The sequence below is a fragment of the Stegodyphus dumicola genome, chromosome 4 (assembly GCF_044657685.1).
Source record: "Stegodyphus dumicola isolate Sdum_Otavi_A_Nest chromosome 4, ASM4465768v1".
NCBI lineage: Eukaryota > Metazoa > Arthropoda > Arachnida > Araneae > Eresidae > Stegodyphus > Stegodyphus dumicola.
The window spans coordinates 896683-922906 of record NC_140771.1 but is presented as its reverse complement, the minus strand read 5'-3'; the positions used below and the strand labels follow the sequence as shown (position 1 = coordinate 922906).

The 26224-nt window shown below is 33.7% G+C and overlaps 1 protein-coding gene across 1 annotated transcript in view; it reads left to right on the top strand.

The window, feature by feature from the left end:
* Window positions 1-22067, top strand: part of LOC118197684 (uncharacterized) — a 58243-nt gene extending 36176 nt beyond the window's left edge. Inside the window, exon 5 of the mRNA XM_085814228.1 lies at window positions 21826-22067. Within this exon, the coding sequence (XP_085670354.1) occupies window positions 21826-21839 (14 nt within the window). The 3' untranslated portion in view covers window positions 21840-22067. The remainder of the gene's footprint in view (window positions 1-21825) is intronic.
* Window positions 22068-26224: the final 4157 nt, after the last annotated feature.

Genomic DNA, 26224 nt, shown 5'->3' with positions numbered 1-26224 from the left:
GTCAGCAGATTCCAAGACAAAGATACTACTATTATTCTGGACGACGAAGGTCCTGCTTCAGCGTCTCAAGCTTCGTTATGATGCTATGCAGTTTTTGAAGCAATGAGGGCTGCTAAATCAGGAAGATTTTGAAAGCGGCTACCTCCATTGTAAGCAACTTAATGTGCCAGTCCTTAGTCAGGGGGTACTTGGGGAGATAGTGGTCTGGAAGTCCTGAATTGTCACATATGCAGATGTATGTCTGTTGTGCTTATGCTTCTTTCCGCAAAGTAGGATGGGAAAGGCCCGTGTCCCGTTATGAATCTCGTAAGAAAAGTTGCTGAAATAAACCAATCCGTGCTAACTTTATGAAGAAATTCGTAGGTCCTTCGGCTTTTCTGTGTCATTGCCCAGTCCTCTTGCCACACCTTTAGGACTGCAGCTGTCGTTATTGTTTTATTTCAGATAGGATTTAGGAAGCGGAATTGCACGCACTATGGGTTGTGTTGATACTTTGTGCCGTCTCTTTAGCCAAGACATTTGCTCGCTCATTGCCCTGAGTACCAGCATGAGCTTTTACTCAATAGCATGAGCCTTTTTCTAGAAAACCTACAACATTCCGGCAACATCCTAGAGTCGGGATGAATTGTGACTCCAACCAATCTTCAGGACATTATACATTGCAGTGGATACAGGCGTTATGTTTCCACGTTACAGATAATTTTTGCAAACATTATCTGTTTGCACCAGTGTTTACTATCAGAATTAAGTTAGAAATTGTTCACAAAGCTTCAAATTTAAGTATTATTGTATAGTTGTATTGATACTTTAGCAACTCAATTTTGACGATAATATAGGGTAAACGTAGGGCAAAATTAGTTTTTAGTTAATTTCTTGGCTAAATAAAATCCCACGAAAACGCTAATGGTCAAAATGACTTGCCTCGGACCTGCGAAATCCAACGGTCTGCTTCGCTAAGCCCGGAAGCCAGCCGTTTCGGAGGAGATGATGTTATTTCACCCCATTATATATATATATATATATATATATGCGGCTTAAGTGTCTATTTGTCGCCGATCGTTTATTGCTTGCTTGCGTAACTGTATTAGCCAATGGGGTGAAGTTGCCACGGCACAGGGTTGCCGTTTCAATTGAGACGTAGATAATTTCCTGTAAAACCTGCCTTTGCTATGACCATCCATATATCTCAGGGTCAAACGCTTAAGCGCGTTGGCATTTTTTTACCTGAGCCTGCATTTGAAGACGCTCAACTTACAAGAAATGTTGTGTACAAAGAGATCTTTGACATGTGAATTAACATTTCATTATTTAAATTACCTTTACTGATTGAGCTAGCGGTGAGCTATTATTGTATAGTTGTATTGATACTTTAGCAACTCAATTTTGACGATTTATGATGTGCTGTTACGTATGTTTTTGCTGTTACTGATTTGCAGAATTACATTATATTTAGCAGTACATCCGAATATGTTTCTCCGGATGTCTTGGGTGCCTATCTCATTCTCTTTACAAATGGAACTATTTTATCGGTGTACAGGAATATGCTGCCAGCGCCTGCGCAGGGAAGAGTGACCATCAGCACGCCGAAAAACAAAATAGCTGTCGTCGACTTAACGCTATGATAGCTGTCGACCAATAAACTTGCATATCCCGAAATCACGAACTATATAGCCATGCTGAGTTTCTTTTTGCTATTATTGTGTCAAAATTAGTAACCGATAGATAAGGAAGAGTTTTTAGAATATATATTGTTGAAATTAAGTGTGGAAAAAATTTGATAAGTATTAAAAGAATTATTTCCCTACATTTTATGATAACTGAATTACAAGTTTAAAATAATATTAAAAAAAAGGCTTATTTTAATCCCTTTCATAAATACTTATAGAAAGTTAAGTACATGGAAATAAGCACCAATATTTAACATATTTCACTATTAAAATACGTAGAAGGTGTTTCTGTTTGGAATTTGAAATGAACCAAACAGAAAATTAATTATAAGTTGACTCAGATTTTCGATTTCAAAAAAAATGCCTCAGAAGGTAAAAAATCATCACATATTTGAGGAAATATTTTAAGAATAAGCTCTATAAATAGTAAAGAAATAATGCGTAATTTAAATATTAATAATGCAATGAACCTTGATCTTAATTTTCGTAGTCCTGCTCCGAATAAAATCGAATTACTTTAACATTTGTTTTCCTAATGTAACTTGTGAAAATATTTCATTCAAATTAAACTGTTCTGGAAAATCTATAATATTGAATTCCGTTCAGAATGAAATTTTGTTTAAAAATGAGTACTTCTCACATACTTAAAATTCTAAAATATTGCAGAAAAGAAAATATATACGCTAAAATACGCATATTTATGACGTAATTACAAAATGTTTTGGTCTTCACGAAGGGATCGCCACTGCTTCAAAGCAATTAATGGGGAAAACCAGTTAAGTCCTCTCCTCTTACTTCGCGGCCCACCAGCGGCCGAGCGGTAAAGTCGCTGAACACTGGTAGTTCGGTCCGAGGTTCGAATCCCGCGAACGGGCTGGCACATGGGCGTTTTCGTGGTTTTCCCCATGTGTAACGTGTATACGAGCCAGTTTACCTTAGAAAGTCCTCCACGAAGGCATCCCTCCCCTTAAGCAGATAGCCCTCGAGGCTTTGCCATTATCACACACACACACACATACTTCGCACTTCTGTGAATTCCATGAGGATGAGCTGCAACGACGCAAAAGCTCAGGATAACAATTTACGAGCTGCGGTGGTCAACTTGGGGCGAATTTAGCCAAATGAATGGCTGAGCACAACAATGAGAATCAGAATAGCTAAAAACCAACGGTAAGGAAAATGTATTTTTTTTTTTTCTATTCAAATGGCACTTTTTTATGCCAGTACTTCATCTTTGTTTCGTAATAAGTGAAACTTTGGAATTTTAAATAGTACCTGGAACATCTTTTGTTTAAGAACTTTAAAGTAGTTAGTAAAATTCTTCCGGTAAATAATCGGGAGGACTGTATTTCAAATTTTGGAGACGGGACTGCTGGTGTCTTCTGTTTCTTGCTTCTAAGTAAACCTCATAACTTTATGAGTTGAGAGCGAGAGGATTCAGATGACCTTAAGTAAACTGTTGTGCATATAATAGGTAATATATAAGCGGCTAAAGTGTGTGTCGTCGATAGTTTATTGTCGCAACTCGGAAAAATGAGCTCGGAAATTAACGTTTACGCAGTTTTTAATTAATATTCCGGCCGATTAAAGTCGTACGAAGACGAGAACGGTATCGATGGATTCGGAGAATATTTTGGAATCCGAGGATACGCATCTCGAATTTCTGCTCGGCGCCGTTCCGTAGATATTCGAGAAAACCAAATTTGGCCCATAGCCAAATACCTCTAATAGGGAAAAAACAAGAAAGAAAGTGGAAAAGATAGGGTAAACGTAGGGTAAAATTAGTTTTTAGTTAATTTCTTGGCTAAATAAAATCCCACGAAAACGCTAATGGTCAAAATGACTTGCCTCGGACCTGCGAAATCCAACGGTCTGCTTCGCTAAGCCCGGAAGCCAGCCGTTTCGGAGGAGATGATGTTATTTCACCCCATTATATATATATATATATATGCGGCTTAAGTGTCTATTTGTCGCCGATCGTTTATTGCTTGCTTGCGTAACTGTATTAGCCAATGGGGTGAAGTTGCCACGGCACAGGGTTGCCGTTTCAATTGAGACGTAGATAATTTCCTGTAAAACCTGCCTTTGCTATGACCATCCATATATCTCAGGGTCAAACGCTTAAGCGCGTTGGCATTTTTTTACCTGAGCCTGCATTTGAAGACGCTCAACTTACAAGAAATGTTGTGTACAAAGAGATCTTTGACATGTGAATTAACATTTCATTATTTAAATTAACTTTACTGATTGAGCTGGCGGTGGGCTCCTAAGAAATGTACCGCCAGTGGTTTCCGTCACTGCACTCTACTTTAAGCAATTAAGCAAGTAGAAGGGCGAAACTCGCATCCTCGCCGCCTGCCATGGGTAATTCAGTTAAAATTAGCAGGCACCTTTCCACAAATCATTTTAATTACAATTTATAATATCTAGAACAGCGGTCATTTCGTATGACCGCCAGGCTTTCTAGTAATAGCTATGTGCACTATTTGTGCGATTAAAGTTTTTGTATATTTTCTTAAAACATTTTTACCTTCCAGGGTCCAAGTATGCCAAACTGAATTTTCTGATTTGAACGAAAAATGAAAAACGTTTTCTTCTTTGACATAAAAAGATGTGCGCAAATTTTAACTCGGTATGAGTTCTAGGTTTCTAAAATTATCTGCCAAGGCCATTGAGACCGTATCCCATTCAGTAAAGTCTAATGACGATTTGACTGCAGGAATTTACAGTTATTTACTAGTTATTATTTTTGCCTCTACTGTCACTTAACATTTGCTTGGCTTCCATTACCTAATTAATTTATACCAAGAGGCCATTTTATGCCGGGTAAAAGTACTACCCAGGCTATAGATAATTTAATTTCTGACATCCTTCGAAATAGAAGGAATGGTAAACATACTGCAATTTTATCCTTAGATGTAAAGAGCGCTTTCAACAATGTTTGGTGATCAATCTTATTAAAGGAATTAAAAAATATTAAATGTCCAAGAAATATCTTCGGTGAATCTTCGGATTATGATAACTTGGCGATTTTTTGTCGAAAATTTGGCGACCAACCCTGCTACAGCATCCTGCTAGTTATTTTTTTTTTTTGAGGCCATTTTGTTTTCACGAAGTAAAGGCATTTTTTCCCCCAACAATCTGCTAGCCGAATTACGTTTATGTTAGAACTTTTATGGAACAAAAGTGCTTAATCATGACGAAGATTAGGTACGAAATTAGGAGAAAGTGCAGAATCGCCCACTGCTTCGCGAGTTTTTAAGAATTGCACATACGCGGTATCCATGTACACGCCGACCTATTTTCACTAAAAAAAAATCCCACAATTGCACAAAAATGGCATTGAGCGCACGCTTGACTTTATCCATGTACACATCGACCTATTTTCACTTAAAAAGTCAAAGAAATTTGGCAAAAATCCAATTCTTCTTACTCTTGTAAAAAGCGCCAAACAAATAATTGGCGATTCTGCACTTTAGCAGCGAAATTGTTTCTAAGTGCTTATTAGCTAAAATCACGATCGGAATTTTCCGGAAAATGTCACATGACATGTCTCATGATCTCTCATTTCTCTGAGACAAAATAATCTGTGATTCGAACTGTGTACTTCTCAAATTATTGCTAAAGGCCTACCTAGTAACCTTTATCGCCTTACCAAAATGTCGCCAAATGTCTTTAAAGTAGTCAGTAAAATTCTTCCGGTAAATAATCGGGAGGACTGAATACTATACCAAACTACCTGTTACCATATTCCAAAAATTAGCCGTATCTTTTTATTAATATGTGATTTTCTGAATGAAAGAAAAGTTTCATTATATGATGGTAATAAGTGGTATCACAGAAATTACCAAAGAGGTTGTCCCCAAGGCTTAATATCTGGTCCACTTTTGTGGAATATTATTGCTAATATAGCTTTAAACCTTACCACAAAATGTTAGCACATAAGCTTATGCTGACGATTTTGTTTTATTGGCCACGGGAAGTGGTCGCCATAATATTGATAAAGCTTTAAGTTTCGCCACTCAAGAATTGGAGAGGTGGTCTTTCCATGTTAAACTCAGATTTGATCCAAAGAAGAGCTTTCTTTTGGGTATTGCCGAACCTAATACTAGATCAATACATCCTAGGTACAAACTGTATGGACAACCAATTAGAGTTTCAAAGCATATCAAATATTTGGGCATTACGATCGATGAACTGCTCCATTTTATACCTCACCTAGATCAAATAAAGATCGAATGCACCCATATTCTTAATAGACTTAGTAAAATGAATCTGCAAAGTAAAGTTCTTAAGAGTTTATATAAAAATGCTCTTGAGAGAAAGATCTTGTATGCATGTGGCACATAGTGGACTGGAACAGTCCGAATCAGTAACAAACTTTTGTAAATTCAAAGAATTGCTTTACTGAGGATTACTAAGTGTTTTAGAACTGTTTCCACAGTAGCTCTTCAGATTTTGGCTGGATGTCCTCCGATCGATATTTTAGCGGAAAAAGAATATGCTGTCTTTAAATTAAAAGCTGGTAATAAAACTGTCGAATGTTTCAGTGAGATCTTCTCAGCTAAAGATTTTGACTTTGAAAAAGGTTTAGCCATTCATCCATCTTTGTTGAAACGGTTGAATTGGCATAAAGGCCTCCCCAATATGGCAGGTTACACGATTTTTACAGATGAATCTAAATTAAATGGTCATGTGGGGGCAGACTTTTGTGTGTTTTGAGATGAGAAACTAAACTTACAAAGGAAATAGAGACTTTCTGACAATGCCTCTGTCTATCGGGCAGAGTTAGTGGCCCTGCGAGAGGCCTTGTATTGGCTTATTTCTAATTCTGCAATAGATCCTGTAGAAATCTATAGTGACTGCGAAAGTGTAATTGTTTTAATTACGGGTGTTTGTCCAAATAACGATCTAATTAAACAGATAAAAGACATGCTCTTTTTTCTTAGCGCATTCAGAGATATTAAACTCTTTTAGAAGAAGAGTCCTATTGGTACCATTGGTAACGAGAGTAGCATGATAATGGGGGTTCTGCGACAGGTGGATCAGTGGATCAGTGGGCGTGGTCAATGACATCAGAGAGGGCGGGGCCAAAGGCAACGTCATCACACTAGGAGGCGTGGTCTCAAGTGGAGTTGAGGTGTTGGTAGATTGCTGATTGAGTTGTAGATCTCCTGCTTTTCATTTAAAATTAGTTTTTTTATATTGGCAACGGGAAATATTTTCTGCATCTTAATTTTGATGATATAGCGATGCTGCCCTCTATTAATGAAAAAGTGAATTATATGTTTTAGAAATATATTTTTTAAGTCTGGTGTTAAAATGATTCAATGCGCGACTCTGAAAACAATGTAAAAGAAACAAATATAAAAAAGACTTTCCTTTAATGATAGTTCATCATGTCATGAAAATGAAATTACAAGATAATTTGTTTTTATTACTCAATTTTATTCTGATACTTTTATCCTTTCTAGTTTTAAATGAAACTTTAAGTTATTTCTTAGGTTTTCTGTTCATAATAACATATTCATTTACTGTCATATTTTTTTAATACTTAACGTTTCTAATTTGTAATATTTTATTTAATTTCCAAATACTATTTTTTTTTCCATACCTTTCATAAATTTCAGCATACCCTGATTTTTAACTTATATGTTATATTTCACAAACGTTCCCGCACATGCTGTTTATTTATATTTGTTACACTACTTAATTTTAGATGCAATTTCACACTTTTTTTTAACGTTATAATGTTCAATATATTCTGAATTTTAACTTCATTTACTTTTTTTAAACCATTCTAGTATTCTATACACATTTTAACTTAGTGGTATGAAATTGTATTTAAAAAGAAACGTTTATTTTTCGTGATCTTAGTTCTTTTACTAAATTTTCTACAGAATTTCTAATTTCTTTCACGTGTTTAACAATATCTTCCTTACATTACCGAATATTTTAAAAAAAAACTTAAGTCTATAACTGTTAATTGCTTTTCTTACGTTCATGATTTCCCTTCTGTGTTTATATTTCTTAATTCTAGCTTAACTTATTTATTATAATGTTTTTATTACTGTCTCATCACTCGTAATTCCAACATTTTATCCCTTTTTATTCATTTTAACGATATGGATTGTTTTCATTTACTCCATATTCAAATATTTCCTTACAATTTTTATAATACTTGTTTTATTCCTCGATCATAATAGATCATCTACAGGTTTTACTCAGAAATTTCCATTCACAACTTTACAGTTTAATACCATTTATATCTAAATGTATTTCTTTCTCATATAGTTTTATGGTCTTCAAAGTTTCTAACATCATATTTAGGTTTAAATCCCGATTACCTTTAAGTGTGTTGATAATTTTCATTTCTAAGTTTACAATCACGTTCAGTGTTTCATCCACACATACCAAAATATTTCTTACATTTTCTGATATTTAGTCTATGTCATATTTCAGTACTTCAAATGAATTTACACTGCTCACACTATTATTTTTTCATGTTTTAGAGACACTAACTATACTAATTTTACTATTTTTCTGCACTAATTGCATCTATGTCAGCACTCATGCTAAACTAGCAATTGTTTTGCATCACATGCATAAAGAAATTCTTAAAACCAACTTTTTCAATATCGTACTCAAATTACTGTTTTCCAGATGGGAATTACCAGTATTCTTTGGTTTTACTCTGTTACATCTTTTTAAATTTTAACATCTTACTTTTAATTCTATCATACATCTTTTAAACAGTTTTTTCTTTTAATGATAGCCTTACCTTATTTGTTCAAATTAATTCTTTCATTCACCTTCTTTACTACCTTTCAGTACCTTCATAATTCACTATGCAAACGCAATGTTTTTCACTGACATTCTGTTTAATAATACCACAAGTTTCCTTAATTGACAAAAAGCGAATTATTTCTCATTTCAAAATAGAACTACTATATTTTTGCACAAACATTACCTTTATCCATTCAAGCCACCCCTTAACCTGTAACTGACGTAGCGATAGGAAAGGAGATTCTTATCTTATGGTCTTTCGACATTTGAGGTTTCTAGAACTTCTTTGACAAGTATATCAATACCATCAGAAAATATACTTAACACTTTTACCCAGTTTAAAGGCAACATACTGTTATAAGAATGGTTTTAGTTAAATTTATAACACAAATAAACGCATTTTGTGCTAAATAGGCATAAACATTTAGATTCAGAATATTTCTTTTTAATCCGATGTAAGACTTGAATTTCATTCATGATACGGATTGTCTCTTGATTTTCTTTTTGTTTACCTTACACTAATAGAAAATTTTTATTTTACAAGTTCAGCTTTTAATGAAATAGAAATAAAAACTACGATACACCTGCTGTTTTTAAGAAAAGGAACTTTGATATATTTCTGGAAATGTAAATGCTTTTAGAGTTTTCTTTCAATAACGTTGATTTTCATTACTTTACTAACTTCAATAATTCTCTTATTAGCTAATATGAATGAAAGAAGATTGTCAAAAATGTGACACAGTATAATTCTTACGAACATATGTACCTTTACCAGCATACAGATATTACCGATTGAAATGAAGAAAGATACAGATCTTTTACTCCAATCTACATTAAATTAAAAAAAAAATATTTAAACTTTCATACATTCCAAAGAATAAACGAAAACTCAATAGATATTGTCATGTTTGTATATATGAGATAAAAGTTTTATGAATGGTATCTAAAGTAATGCTTAGAACTTCATAAAAGCGAACATTCACTATGTTAATACACATATCATCAGTTATTTACATTAATCAATGTAATATTAATTATTACATGTACTATATGCATATATATTTAAAGTTTAGTTGTCTTACAATTAAATAATTAACTATTGAGAGAAAGAGGTTCATATCTTACACTATTTAATTCACATGGAACAAATTTTTCCATCAACCACATTGAACCACGTTTATTAAATTCGCCAAAGCTCTTTTATTTCTGCATTTTCACACTCACGACACATTTTAAATGTAACTATTGATTACCATTTCAAACACCGATATCATAACTCAGTGTAAAACTACATCATAACTCATTTTTTCCCTACTAACTACAATTTTATATATTCAAGAAGTACATCTAAGACATGATCATTTATGTTCTAGCAAATCGATTCAATTGCGAACATACTATTAAGACTTGCGATTTTAGAAGACTTGCATGTATTAACGATGTCAACGTTTCTTCGTTTTTGTAAGATTCGTATCAAACCATGTCGCATTCGAATGTGGTGTAAGAGATCACTTTTTCTTTTAAACACTTGTAAACAATGGATGCAATTTATAAGAAGAGAAGTATCATGCTGTTTCAAAACATCATCATCAGCATATTTCTGTTTCTTTTGACACCGGCAACATTGAAAAAAAAAAGGTTCGTGAGATTTTCTTCAAATTCTGTTTTACTTGAAAAAATGTCCGAACATTCAATACGATGTAAAGATTCATATTGTTTTAAATTCTTATGCTCACTAAATATTTTTTATCACGATTTACTCTTAAAAGTAACTTTATAAGTTTTCATATTCTTTTTACATGAAAAGAACTTGTGATTATTCACTACAAAATTCTAAGACCAGAAGCTTCGCGACTTTTCAAACTACAAACTTAAATTTCTTAGGACATACACTACATCTGATGTTTCTTTCATGAGATTTCAAATATCTCTTCAGATTACTCGTATTCAAGAAACCTCGCAAATATATCACATAAGTTCAGCGAATAATCGCTTCATAAACTCTTAAATTTTCAACACGAGTGAATCACTTGAAGCATATACTGCACTGTAAACATACAATACTTAAAAAAATTGTTATAAAAAATAAAAATACATTCATTTCACCAAGAAGCTTTTCTATTTAAATACATTTATTTATTTCCAAAGAACAAGTTTCTGTATTATACATAAAATATACTTAGAATTTTCTTTCATTAGTTAATATCAAATTAACAACAATATCCATTTAGTGATATTTGATATACATGTTTGCTTTAAAATTAAAACTAAAATTTCAATATATTTCTATTAAAAAAACATAAGGAAAAAAAATACTCATAACATCAACCAAAGACAGAAATTTAAATACAATAGCTGTACTTATATTAGTGCATTTTTATAATCTTCATAACATTTTGATTCAAAAAACCTATTACAAAATAAATGAAACATTTTTTTCTGCCTTAAAGAATCTCTTATATTTTTAAAATTAATACATAAAAATATATCTTCACCAATATATTTAATTCTATCCTCAACACTTATTATAATGCAATCATGTCTTGTTTGTGAAGGATGATTTACAATGCAACCTTCGCATTTATATAGCTTTTTTATCACTGAATTTAATTCAGTTTTGATAGAGTTTATGAGTTCTTTAAAATGTTCATCATCATCACTTACCATATCCGAACAATTGTTTTTACATTTGATTTGCAACGGTAAAATAATTTCAAAAATACTTTTATATAAAGTATTAGATACATCAGGAATAATTTTTTCAATTTTTTTAAAATATCACAGTTTACTTTTAGGTATGTAGGTTTTAGCTTAAAAGAATTTTCATCTTGTTTAAAAACTTGTTGAAAAATACACTCACCTTCTTTGTTGAAAACTACCAACTCATTATTGCAAATGATGCTGGAACTCGTATAGACAAGATTAAATTCATACATTTTTGAGGAAAATTCTTGCCATGTTGCAGCCAGTTTATGAAGCGATTATTCGCTGAACTTATGTGATATATTTGCGAGGTTTCTTGAATACGAGTAATCTGAAGAGATATTTGAAATCTCTTGAAAGAAACATCAGATGTAGTGTATGTCCTAAGAAATTTAAGTTTGTAGTTTGAAAAGTCGCGAAGCTTCTCGTCTTAGAATTTTGTAGTGAATAATCACAAGTTCTTTTCATGTAAAAAGGATATGAAAACTTATAAAGTTACTTTTAAGAGTAAATCGTGATAAAAAATATTTAGTGAGCATAAGAATTTAAAACAATATGAATCTTTACATCGTATTGAATGTTCGGACATTTTTTCAAGTAAAACAGAATTTGAAGAAAATCTCACGAACCTTTTTTTTTTTTTTTTCAATGTTGCCGGTGTCAAAAGAAACAGAAATATGCTGATGATGATGTTTTGAAACAGCATGATACTTCTCTTCTTATAAATTGCATCCATTGTTTACAAGTGTTTAAAAGAAAAAGTGATCTCTTACACCACATTCGAATGCGACATGGTTTGATACGAATCTTACAAAAACGAAGAAACGTTGACATCGTTAATACATGCAAGTCTTCTAAAATCGCAAGTCTTAATAGTATGTTCGCAATTGAATCGATTTGCTAGAACATAGAAAATGATCATGTCTTAAATGTACTTCTTGAATACATAAAATTGTAGTTAGTAGGGAAAAAATGAGTCATGATGTAGTTACACTGAGTTAACACTGAGTTATGATATCGGTGTTTGAAATGGTAATCAATAGTTACATTTAAAATGTGTCGTGAGTGTGAAAATGCAGAAATAAAAGAGCTTTGGCGAATTTAATAAACGTGGTTCAATGTGGTTGATGGAAAAATTTGTTCCATGTGAATTAAATAGTGTAAGATATGAACCTCTTTCTCTCAATAGTTAATTATTTAATTGTAAGACAACTAAACTTTAAATATATATGCATATAGTACATGTAATGATTAATATTACATTGATTAATGTAAATAACTGATGATATGTGTATTAACATAGTGAATGTTCGCTTTTATGAAGTTCTAAGCATTACTTTAGATACCATTCATAAAACTTTTATCTCATATATACAAACATGACAATATCTATTGAGTTTTCGTTTATTCTTTGGAATGTATGAAAGTTTAAATATTTTTTTTTTTAATTTAATGTAGATTGGAGTAAAAGATCTGTATCTTTCTTCATTTCAATCGGTAATATCTGTATGCTGGTAAAGGTACATATGTTCGTAAGAATTATACTGTGTCACATTTTTGACAATCTTCTTTCATTCATATTAGCTAATAAGAGAATTATTGAAGTTAGTAAAGTAATGAAAATCAACGTTATTGAAAGAAAACTCTAAAAGCATTTACATTTCCAGAAATATATCAAAGTTCCTTTTCTTAAAAACAGCAGGTGTATCGTAGTTTTTATTTCTATTTCATTAAAAGCTGAACTTGTAAAATAAAAATTTTCTATTAGTGTAAGGTAAACAAAAAGAAAATCAAGAGACAATCCGTATCATGAATGAAATTCAAGTCTTACATCGGATTAAAAAGAAATATTCTGAATCTAAATGTTTATGCCTATTTAGCACAAAATGCGTTTATTTGTGTTATAAATTTAACTAAAACCATTCTTATAACAGTATGTTGCCTTTAAACTGGGTAAAAGTGTTAAGTATATTTTCTGATGGTATTGATATACTTGTCAAAGAAGTTCTAGAAACCTCAAATGTCGAAAGACCATAAGATAAGAATCTCCTTTCCTATCGCTACGTCAGTTACAGGTTAAGGGGTGGCTTGAATGGATAAAGGTAATGTTTGTGCAAAAATATAGTAGTTCTATTTTGAAATGAGAAATAATTCGCTTTTTGTCAATTAAGGAAACTTGTGGTATTATTAAACAGAATGTCAGTGAAAGACATTGCGTTTGCATAGTGAATTATGAAGGTACTGAAAGGTAGTAAAGAAGGTGAATGAAAGAATTAATTTGAACAAATAAGGTAAGGCTATCATTAAAAGAAAAAACTGTTTAAAAGATGTATGTTAGAATTAAAAGTAAGATGTTAAAATTTAAAAAGATGTAACAGAGTAAAACCAAAGAATACTGGTAATTCCCATCTGGAAAACAGTAATTTGAGTACGATATTGAAAAAGTTGGTTTAAGAATTTCTTTATGCATGTGATGCAAAACAATTGCTAGTTTAGCATGAGTGCTGACATAGATGCAATTAGTGCAGAAAAATAGTAAAATTAGTATAGTTAGTGTCTCTAAAACATGAAAAAATAATAGTGTGAGCAGTGTAAATTCATTTGAAGTACTGAAATATGACATAGACTAAATATCAGAAAATGTAAGAAATATTTTGGTATGTGTGGATGAAACACTGAACGTGGTTGTAAAATTAGAAATGAAAATTATCAACACACTTAAAGGTAATCGGGATTTAAACCTAAATATGATGTTAGAAACTTTGAAGACCATAAAACTATATGAGAAAGAAATACATTTAGATATAAATGGTATTAAACTGTAAAGTTGTGACTGGAAATTTCTGAGTAAAACCTGTAGATGATCTATTATGATCGAGGAATAAAACAAGTATTATAAAAATTGTAAGGAAATATTTGAATATGGAGTAAATGAAAACAATCCATATCGTTAAAATGAATAAAAAGGGATAAAATGTTGGAATTACGAGTGATGAGACAGAAATAAAAACATTATAATAAATAAGTTAAGCTAGAATTAAGAAATATAAACACAGAAGGGAAATCATGAACGTAAGAAAAGCAATTAACAGTTATAGACATAAGTTTTTTTTAAAAATATTCGGTAATGTAAGGAAGATATTGTTAAACACGTGAAAGAAATTAGAAATTCTGTAGAAAATTTAGTAAAAGAACTAAGATCACGAAAAATAAACGTTTCTTTTTAAATACAATTTCATACCACTAAGTTAAAATGTGTATAGAATACTAGAATGGTTTAAAAAAAGTAAATGAAGTTAAAATTCAGAATATATTGAACATTATAACGTTAAAAAAAAGTGTGAAATTGCATCTAAAATTAAGTAGTGTAACAAATATAAATAAACAGCATGTGCGGGAACGTTTGTGAAATATAACATATAAGTTAAAAATCAGGGTATGCTGAAATTTATGAAAGGTATGGAAAAAAAAATAGTATTTGGAAATTAAATAAAATATTACAAATTAGAAACGTTAAGTATTAAAAAAATATGACAGTAAATGAATATGTTATTATGAACAGAAAACCTAAGAAATAACTTAAAGTTTCATTTAAAACTAGAAAGGATAAAAGTATCAGAATAAAATTGAGTAATAAAAACAAATTATCTTGTAATTTCATTTTCATGACATGATGAACTATCATTAAAGGAAAGTCTTTTTTATATTTGTTTCTTTTACATTGTTTTCAGAGTCGCGCATTGAATCATTTTAACACCAGACTTAAAAAATATATTTCTAAAACATATAATTCACTTTTTCATTAATAGAGGGCAGCATCGCTATATCATCAAAATTAAGATGCAGAAAATATTTCCCGTTGCCAATATAAAAAAACTAATTAAAAAATATATTTCTAAAACATATAATTCACTTTTTCATTAATAGAGGGCAGCATCGCTATATCATCAAAATTAAGATGCAGAAAATATTTCCCGTTGCCAATATAAAAAAACTAACTTTAAATGAAAAGCAGGAGATCTACAACTCAATCAGCAATCTACCAACACCTCAACTCCGCTTGAGACCACGCCTCCTAGTGTGATGGCGTTGCCTTTGGCCCCGCCCTCTGTGATGTCATTGACCACGCCCCCTGATCCACTGATCGACCTGTCGCAGAACCCCCATTATCATGCTACTAACGAGTTAGCAGATAGATTGTCAAAAGCTGGCAATGAAAATCAAATTATTGATTTTGAAGTAAAGACTTCCTTTACAGTTTGAAATCCTTGTTGAAAAGAAAAAGTTTGACTCTATGGCAAGCAAAATGGAATGACCCAGATTCTAAAGGAAGATTCACTTATAATTTAATCTCAATTGTAATTGAGAAAAGATGCCTAAGTGACAAGTATCGAAACCAAGCTTTAACAAATCATGGGCATTTTCCCTTTTATTATAGTAGGTTTTCCATTAAATATTGTGCCTGTCCATGTGGCAGGAGTAATGTCGATAGTGAACACCTGTTGTTTAGATGCTCTTCTATGAAAAATATTGTTCTTAGATTTATTCCAGATATTGCTAAATTTAATACCCTAAAACAGTGTTTCTTAACCTTTCTAGCGAGTCGCACCCCATTGAATCTGAAAATATATTTCCGCACCCCATTGAAAAATGTGTTTTAATTTTTTTAGTCTAGAAAAATATATCTTTTGCGAAACTTATTGTTTATTGAAAAACATTGTACATTTTATATAAATACAAAACAATATTATTTTTATTAAATGACTAGTCTGTTGTTGTTTGTTCATTATTATACTGGCGAAGCGAGGTTCCTTTTTTGAAAGACATACGCGTAGGTCATCTCTTGCATTTAAGCGATTTCTCGCTTTAGTTTTTATATGCAAAAGCGATGAAAATCCCATTTCGCACAAGTGGGTGGTATCAAAAAGTAAGAGTAACTGCAGTGCTCCGTTCACCAACTCTGGATAACGTTGTAACTGTGAACACCAGAAGTGTTGCAATTCTAATTGTTCGAATTCCATTTGAACATGTCCACTTGCTCGCATTTCAATAAGTTGATCTTTTTTCAGATCACTACCATCCATCAAATTTAAGTCAAATAGAAATGGATCCAGTATCCATCTCTGAGTTTTGGTAATATTTTCGGTAGAAAAATATCCATAGAATGATTCCCTTAATCGTCTCAAATGTATTGCAATGTCGGGTATAATTGTATTCTTTTCATTTTTCGCAATAACAGAATCAAGCAAGGAAAAGTTTGCAAAATTCCCCTTTTCTACTCGAAGTATCCAAATTTCTAATTTTGCGATAAATGAAGATAATTTTTCACTAGATATTATTATATTTATACCAAATCCTTGCATTGATAGATTCAATTCATTTAAATGGCTAAACATGTCTGCTAAGTAGGCCAGCCTCAGCACTGCATCATTACTCTCAAAATCTTTTGCTAAATAACAGTTTTGACTAGTCAGTAATTAAATAATTTCCTTACGCAATTCAAAAACTCTTAAACATGCGACCCTTAGATAACCATCGTATTTCGATGTGATATAGGAGCAAGGTATGATCAGCACCAATTTCTTCGCAAAATGCACGAAAAATGCGATGATTAAGCGCTCGCCCTCGGATGTATTTTACTACATTTACTGCTGTAGTCAGATGTTGTTTTAAACTTTCTGGCAATGCTTTCGACGCAAGTGCATGACGATGCAACATGCAATGCGTTATTATAACTTCCGATAATTCTCTTTTAATGTGTGAAAAAAATCCTGAATTTTTGCCTAACATTGCTGGGGCTCCATCAGTGCATATTGAGCCAATCACATTGATTGGTAATTGATATTTAGTAAAAAAACTTTGATGCGATTGAAAACATCAATTCCTCTCGTATTCACTTCCAGTGGCTCACAAAATAGAAATTCTTCTATCACCTCTTTTTTCTTCACATGCCTGACAAATACCAAAAGTTGGCTACAATTATCAACATCAGTTGACTCATCCAGGTGCATGCTTATTTTTAGTGGACTGATTTTTATGTCTTCAATTACTTGCATTAAAATATCTTCACTGAGCGATCGTATAATATCATTCGATAATGGAACCTGTTGGATTTTTATACGTGCTTCCGAATCTAAAACTATTTTAGCAATAATTAAAGCAGAAGGTTTAATCAACTCTTCAGCGATCGTGTGAGGTCTCTTTTTTTTGCACATAAATATGCCACTTGATATGACGCTTCTAATAATGGTTTTTGAATTGCTGGTCCGCCCAGTTTTAGGATAGTTCCACTGGTATCAAACCAAGCCTTCTTTGACTTCAAAGCTGTTCATGCTATGCGCTTTTTCGCCACCATGTAGATTGTTGAAATGCTCTAATAACTTTGATGGTTTGAAATTGCTGTTTGAAAGTATCTTGGAACACAAGATGCATTTTGGTCGTTGCATGCCATCTTTTTCGGTTGTGGTGGTAAATCCATAACCGAGATACTTATCGTTCCGTTGTCGTTTTCTTGACATAGTGGGGTTCACTATAGTCGATTTAATTATTTAGAAATAATGTAATATAAAATATATAATTTTCTTACGTTTGTAATATCATTGAATCCTATTCGGCTTGAACGGGCAATTAAGAATATATTAGTCTCAAGAGGTTTCTGGACAAGTCAGAATACACAATACACATGTCGCAGACACAATAGTTGACTCAACTTGACTTAGCCTAACACAGGCGCAGAAAATGCAGATACATATCTGTGAATCCGTAGATTCCATTGGAGTAGCACATATTGAACTTAGCGTATGCACAAGCTGGGATAACGTTCTCCGCTTGTATTCCCACATTTTTGTTCTTTTCTCCGTCGACTAGCTGCCTGTTCGCGTTCGTTTGTAGCGTTTCATGCCTTTTCGTAGCGTAGTGTATACGCCCATCGGCACCGGCTCTTTCCTGTGTCTTTTGCCGATAAGTGAGCTACGTGCTACCAATTTTTATGAGCTTCAATATTGGGGACACTATTGCAGATTTCAAATATTTTGTTATAAGAAATTTAATAAATGATATTTAATAATTCTTATGGCTAGGTAGGGGCTTCTCCTGCACCCCCAAAAATACATTCCCGCACCACCAGGGGTGCGGGCATCCCCGGTTGAGAACCACTGCCCTAAAGGATCTATGTAAAAATACAGTGACTAAATTGACAAATTTCATAAAATATGTATCTGCAAATGAAATGAATTTATATATATTGATTGTTTTTAAAATTTACCTGTCTGTTTAAAGGAAAACTAGAATGTTTATGATATTCTGTTATGTTATTTCTTTGTATATGTAAGTAACATATTTTTATGCATGCAAGTAACGTGTGTTATATTTTAGAAAGTATGCAATAATGTGCTTTTGTTGGTATAGCTGGTAAATCTCACCAGCTCCTAGACTGTAAGTTCATATTTTAGTTGTTTATTCTATTTTAAGTAGCATGCAAGTAACGTGTGTTATATTTTAGAAAGTATGCAATAATGTGCTTTTGTTGGTATAGCTGGTAAATCTCACCAGCTCCTAGACTGTAAGTTCATATTTTAGTTGTTTATTCTATTTTAAGTTATTTCAGGTAGTAAGGTGGTAGTTCTACTGCTTAATGGGCTTGATTTAGGCCTTGTTTTAGATCTCAATGTTTCTTTAATTAAATAGCTCGACTAAGCCCTGTTAAGCCTCTAATGGCGGCACAGAAAGTTCAACCAGTCATACCAAGAGGCCAATTAGTTAATATATTTAAGCTAAAAGTTATTAAGTATAAAAGTTTCCGATAGCTATCGTTGACAGTTTCTCTACTATTTTGTATGGCGTCTGTATTTACTTGAACTGACTTTAGGTTTGTTAGCCGCAATTGATCAGGGAAGCGTAATGGCAAACCGCACATTGAGTTGATCAGTGTTAACGAATTTCGCTTACTGCGCATGTTCAATGGTGTACCGTTGGTGTGGGAGGAAATACTGGCGACTAAGGGGGAATAAACAACATTACACAAGTTAGTCATGCTGGTTTTACTGTTTTTACAATTGCAATACTACGGAAATTTGTTGTGTGCTTATTGCATGTGCTTCTGTTTCATTTCATTTTGGTTTATTTTGTTCATAAACATTACATTTTATATCATTTATTTGACGTTAATTCAGTAGTTTAAACTACTAGATTTATTCCTTAATTTGTGAAAGTATATACGAATGGAAAGTATGGTTAATATTCAATTGCTTTCCTTTCTCAGAAGTATAATCCATAAACATTCAGCTAATATATCTTGTAACATATCCTTTTTTGTAATACTTCTTAAATGAAAATTTGCGTAGTTTACAATTGATATTTACACTCTAAGTAATGAAGCAACTTACAACCTAACAAATTTAACAACGTGCGTTGTTGACCTATTTACAACACTACTGTATCAACCTATTTACAACACTACTATATCATCACAATGCGAAAAATCTCACAGCATTAGTTTTATAATTCACCAAGAATAATATTCAAGCTACAGAAAAACTTCAATCAAAATCAGTGTGTGTGTGTGATTATGGCAAAGCCTCGAGGGCTATCTGCCTAAGAGGAGGGATGCCTTTGTGGAGGACTTTCTAAGGGAAACTGGCTCGTATACACGTTACACATGGGGAAAACCACGAAAACGCCCATGCAGCCAGCCCGTTCGCGGGATTCGAACCTCGGACCGAACTACCAGTGTTCAGCGACTTTACCGCCCGGCCGCTGGTGGGCTCAATCAAAATCAGATGCATTGGAAGTATAAACAACTACCAATTGAGGAGCTAAGTGAAAAAGTTGTCGTCTCCTCCCATGAAGGTGTGAGCTGCAAGTGGTCTGACGCTTCTATCTTCGAAGATAATTTCATAATTAAGAATTTCATAATTAATAAAGACTTGGGAGTAATTAACAAAGTCACATTGCACAACTTTGTTGAAGAATTTTTCATTAGATCTTCTGATGTAATCTGGAATCGTCTCAAAGTTTAAGTCTCTGTGTAAAAGTTTATTGCGGATAAGATAGTGTGAATCAGTAATAATGCGCAGAAATTTGTTTTGCACTACTTGTAATTGATGCAGTTGAGTTTGAGTGACCGTGTTCCAAGCAGGAGCAGCATAACAAAGTATCGGTCGAATGCAAGTGGTATATATATGTTTTTTGGTACACAAGCTAAGATTTGAATATTTTCCAATGACCGGGAGAAATCTGCATATTATGCCCATGGCTTTGCTCTTGACACTATTAATGTGGTTAGACCATGTGAGCCTTTGGTTCAAAATAATTCCTAAGTATTTGGCTTTTGTGACCAGAGGAACAGCTTCCTGAAAAAGATAGAGAGATCTTTAAAAGCAATGTTTTTCTTAGTTTTGCTAAGAATTAAAAGTTGTGACTTGCTAGCATTGATTTTTACGCGCCAATTTGTGCATCAGTCTTCTACGGCATAGAGGTAATTTTGCATTTTGTCTGTTGCATGATTAGCTCGGACGGATTTAATTGCAAACGCCGTATCGTTGGCATAACTTGCTAAAAGAGAGTAATTGTCCAAACCGGGGTGAAGAAAATCTGATATGTAGAAAACATATAGCACTGAACTGAGAATACTTCCTTGTGGGACGCTGGATCTTATAGGTCTTGAATTGGATTTTTCATTTCCTTGAGCGACGAAGAAAGTGCGGTTCTGCATAAAAGGAGAAGATCAGAAGAATAAGTTCTCTAGGAAGTCCCAAGTTGATAAGCTTGAAGACGAGCCCCTCATGCCAGACGCGGTCAAAGTAAAACTCTGTAAGTAGACTTTGCGGTTTAAATACCGCTTCTCCTCATTAAGTATTCAGAAAGATTCCAAAACTACGTTCTGGCCGAAACGTAGTAAGTTGAAGTTAAGAATTTGACAGGAAAGGAACTGTAACTTAAAATTTAACTGTTAATAAAATTAACATAATCCTTACAAACTTACTAGACATCAAATGCACGAAATGCAACAGTCCATATGGCTAGTTTAGTTAATACCCCACAAAATCTCATCTCGCGCAAATATTTATTTTCCTTTCTTTTCACAAGTGTATGCAAATTGTTAAGTTTTAACTAAATGTACAGTTTTTAAATTTAAAATAACACTAGAGGTTTAATGTTACAATACGAAAATATTTTTAACATTTGATAACTTCCGGAAAATAAGAAATACATCACATTTACTTATCAATCGATTCTTTCAACATCAGATTCTTCTTAAACGACATTGGTCCAAAATTCTCAGACGCCATTTCGTTATGAAGTAACGAGCTAATAGAACCAAAAAAATTAAGTAAAAAAAAATAATAGTTAATTTTATGGTAGAGATATTTCATATTATAAGAGTACAAGATGCCTTTATACTAAGAAATGTAAATGTCTTCATTTTTTTAGAGAATTTCTAGAGGCTATTAGGTTTGCGATGCTTTGGCAAGGCTTTTTTAAATTACTTCACAAAAGCATGTAGTGAGGAAGGAGAAAAGACCTTATATTTTTCTCGCTTAAAATGTAACTTAGGAGGAAGGGAACAATCGTTAAACCTTGGTGGTGACTAATTATCATCTATCACATTTTCATTTGTGCGTCAGAAAATTCTTTAGTAAATTAAAAATTCTGAATTAATTTTTTTAAGGCTGGAGTAAGTGAGCGTGGGGCAAGAATTGGAGCTCTGACGTTCGGTTCTAATGCGGAAACAGCATTCTTACCTACCAGCTACAAGAGTACGGAAGATATTGTCCGCGCCCTAGACGAAATCAAGTACACTGGTAAAGTAAAAATGTTTCATGTCTGTTGCAATTATTTTTAAATTTTATTAACAGTCAGGCTTTAAGTTGCCTAGTCTTATTTTCACTTGCCTTTGGCTCAAATACTCCCTCGGAAGAGAAGGTTATGGAAGTGGGTTCAATATCGCCGCTTGTTAGCTGGAGATTAGCAACAGAAGATTTTTATTGTTGGTCTCTTCTGTGTTTAGGTATCTTTGAGTAATATTGTGAACTGTCCACAGAGGTGCTGAGTTTGCATCCGAATGGTAAGTATATTTCACTGCAGTGGTTTGTGAAGTTCTGTGCTAGTAGATTTTCTTGACCTATCGGCTTGGTTTTGTAAATTCTGGGTAATCTCAACAGCTGTTCGATATTAAACCGAAAATCGTTGAAAATCAGTTATTAAGTTTACTTGATAGTTACTGAATCTTGGGCAGTGCGGACATCTGCTGCCAGCGTTTAATAAATGTGTGTGGGATTGAATAGTTTATCCCAGTCATGTACACAGCATCAGAAAAGGTATGCACACTGATTATTTCTTAAATATGTGAGCAAAAACTAGTAAGTGTCTTTATTTCAGGGTGATAAATTTTAATATTCAATGCATTGTTCTCTGCATCATTATAATCATTCATTATGATTTCTTAATATTGTATATGGAATAATGAATAGTCTTGATTCTCATTGTTGGTCTCTTCTGCGCTTAGCTGGGTTTTAAGGCATACTTGAATTTTATAACAGTTATTTTAATTTACATAACCTTTCCTATCAATTCTTGTTTCTCACTTACAACTCCCTACCAGAATGAGTTTTTAGAATCGCGTTGAATGCTAATGTGTTTGGTCTCACTAGAAGCTCTTCCGGTATATTACGCCCCTTTTGGTATTCGCGAGCTAGTTTAGATTTAGGGCCAACTACGTTAGATTTGTTTTAGCTTCGGCTAAGTCTCTTAGTTCATCATAGCTAGCTCTCATTTGCTATTTTGATTTCAAGCCGAGTGGAGGCTTTGCCGTGAGCCCGAAGAAAGGGGCCGATTGTTCATCTTATTTCGAGCGAAAGAGAGGGTAGTTAACCCTTCTTGAGTTTACGATTTCTGTTGTTTGAAATAAGCAATAAGTCGCTTAACAGTTCGGCATTTATACTCATGTCCATAAATTAAGGATAATGCAAAATCAGGCAAAGAAGAGTAATAAGCAAAACACATTTAACTTATTTGTAAAGCTTATTTATTAAACAAAAGGCAAAGAAAAAAAAAAAAAAAAAAAAAAAAAAAAAAAAAGATGCTATATGTTTGATATTATTAAAAAAATTAGCGATTTTTTCTCCCTGGTGCAAATTACAAAAAAAACCTATTTACAAAAAACCAATATTATATGGTTGGTATGATTGTTAATACATTGTATGTCTCCCAGACGATGCAATACAGTCCGTACAACGCCTAGGCATGCTTGAGTATCAAATTATCCATCTGATCTTGGGGGACATTACACCACTCAAAAAGCAATGCTCTCCGAAGTTCCGGTAGACATCTAGGAGGAGGTTGACGGGCTGCAACTCGTCGGCCAAGCATGTCCCACACATGCTCTACTGGATTCAAGTCCGGTGAGAATGCTGGCCAGTCCATACGGGGGATATCCTCCGACTGAAGGCATTCGCTTATGATGTTTGCACTGTGAGGACAGGCGTTGTCATCCATAAACACAAATTGTGCGCCCGTGGCGCCCCGAAACAAACGTACATGTTGTTCCAGAATGACGTCCCGATTTTTTAAATCGGGAAGATGAAATTTAGCTTTTCATGATTCCACTTTGAATGTGCAAGTCAGTTTTGGAAACCAGAATAATTCCACCCCAAACGAGCACTCCTGCACCACCGTAACGGTGTCGTTCAATGATGTTTTCTTGGTGGTAACGGGTACCTGGAGCTCTCCATATGAACGTCCGGCGAGAATCAGACTGCAAGCTAAACCTGTACTCGTCGGAAAACATCACACAAGCCCACTGTTGCGGTGTCCACAATGCATGCTCTCTACTCCAGGCTAACCGCAGGCGACAGTGAGTTGCAGTAAGTGGAACGCATCTGACAGGTCTACGAGCATATAGATCAATCTGCTCTAAGCGTCTGTACACGGTCTGCCTTGAAATTGTCGTACCAGTGGCTAAAAAGAGTTGACGAAACAGGTCTGAGACTGTACTCCGCCTGTTTCTTTTGGGAGTAAATGCCAAATACCGGTTCTCATTCGGCGTTGTAACTCTGGGGCGACCTGTGCTGTAACGTCTACTCACATTACTCTCATCTTGGAATCATTGCCAAAGCCTGGAGATGACACTCTGGGCAATTCCAAGTTCGTCTGATACTTACCGTTGTGTACGCCCACATTCCAGACGGCCGATAATTCTACCACGTAAAAAATCATCCAAATGCGTCCTTTGGGTCATAACTATTCGGTTATTGCACTGAAATGCTTATAAAGCGCCTGCGAACAATTTTACTTCTTTGCCTGTATTCCTTATATATCACTCTCTTACACTCTCGTCATTGTGACGTACCATCGGTGTCATCTGGTTACTTCCTGAAATTTGCATATAATTCTTGAAGATATGTGTAGTGATTTTACAGGTGATATATTTATTTTAGAGTTCGATTTCCGCGTGACTCCGAATTATCCTTAATTTATGGACATGAGTGTATTTAAAGCCCGCAGACTAAGAACACAAATAAGTATTTCCTTCTAATTTCTATTTTTTTTTTCTTTTTTTCTTTTTTTTTTCTTTAAGGTTGGCGTAAGCGAGCATGGGGCAAGAATTGGAGTTTTGACGTTCGGTTCTAATGCGGAAACAGCATTCTTACCTACCAGCTACAAGAGTACGGAAGATGTTCTCCGCGCCCTGGACGAGATCAAGTATACTGGTGAAGTAAAAATGTTTCATGTCTGTTGGAATTACTTTTAAATTTTATTAACAGTCAGGCCTAGTCTTATTTTCGCTTACTTTTGGCTCAAATATTCCCTCGGAAGAGAAGGTTACGCAAATGTAGACCATTCGCAAGTGGGTTCCGTTATCGCCGCTTGTTAGCTGGAGATTAGCAACAGAAGATTCTCATTGTTGGTCTCTTCTGCGCTTAGCTGGATTTTAAGGCGTACTTGAATTTTATAACAGTTATTTTAATTTACATAACCTTTCCTATCAATTCTTGTTCCTCACTTACAACTCTCTACAAGAATGAGTTTTTAGAATCGCGTTGAATGCTAATGAGTTTGGTCTCGCTTGAAGCAAAGAATATAGACTTTCTTTGCTAGAAGCTCTGCCGGTATATTACGTGCCTTTTGATATTCGCGAGTTAGTTTAGATTTAGGGCCAACTAAGTTAGATTTGTTTTAGCTTCGGCTAAGTCTCTTAGCTCATCACAGCTAGCTCTCATTTGCTATTTTGACTTCAAGCCGAGTGGAGGCTTTGCTGTGAGCCCAGGATAGTTAACCCTTCTTGATTTTACAATTTCTGTTGTTTGAAATAAGTCGCTTAACAGCTCACTAGGTTCATCGGTATTTACTTTAGTAGAATAAGAGTGAGGAACTCTAAAAGGCATTATTGAGGAGTACTTTGGACTATCCGCTGGCATGCTGAGTTTCCATCCGAATGGTAAGGAAGTTTCACTGCAGTGGATTGTGAAGTTCAGCCCTGGCAGCCTATTGATAATTTTTAAGCCTTTTATGATTTTTATTATATTTCAGCGTTTAAATTATTTCTAATTTGATGGTAGCGCGTCTTTCTAAAGCTTTGTTGCATAACTCAAAGTACGTTTCTTCGCAGTGTCTCAATTTCTTAATCTGTTGTATTTATGTCTCTTTGTAGGTAATGGAACAGCGACACTTGTGTCTTCTTTAGAAGACCTAATATTTACCTTCATTCCTGTTACACGAGAGTCTCTTGGTGGGAGAGGACAGAAATCTATCGTTTTCATTCTTACAGACGGTGAGTAACAGACTGTAAGAATTAAGCAAAATATTAAGCAATTTAGGTATAGCATTTTAGAAGATTGTCAAAAAACAAAATTAAAATAAATAGTACATGTATTTTTAATTATTATATTAACTACGATTTGTTTTAATACTTACATATTTTGTAATTCTGTTTTTATCTAACTGCTTGCGTTCCTTATAATTTGTCTGATATGCTTGAGTCAACACGTCTTCTCTTTTGGTACGCATATGACGCAGGTGTATTTGCCATTTTTATATGCATATCTAGTTCTCATCCAAGTTTCCCAGTA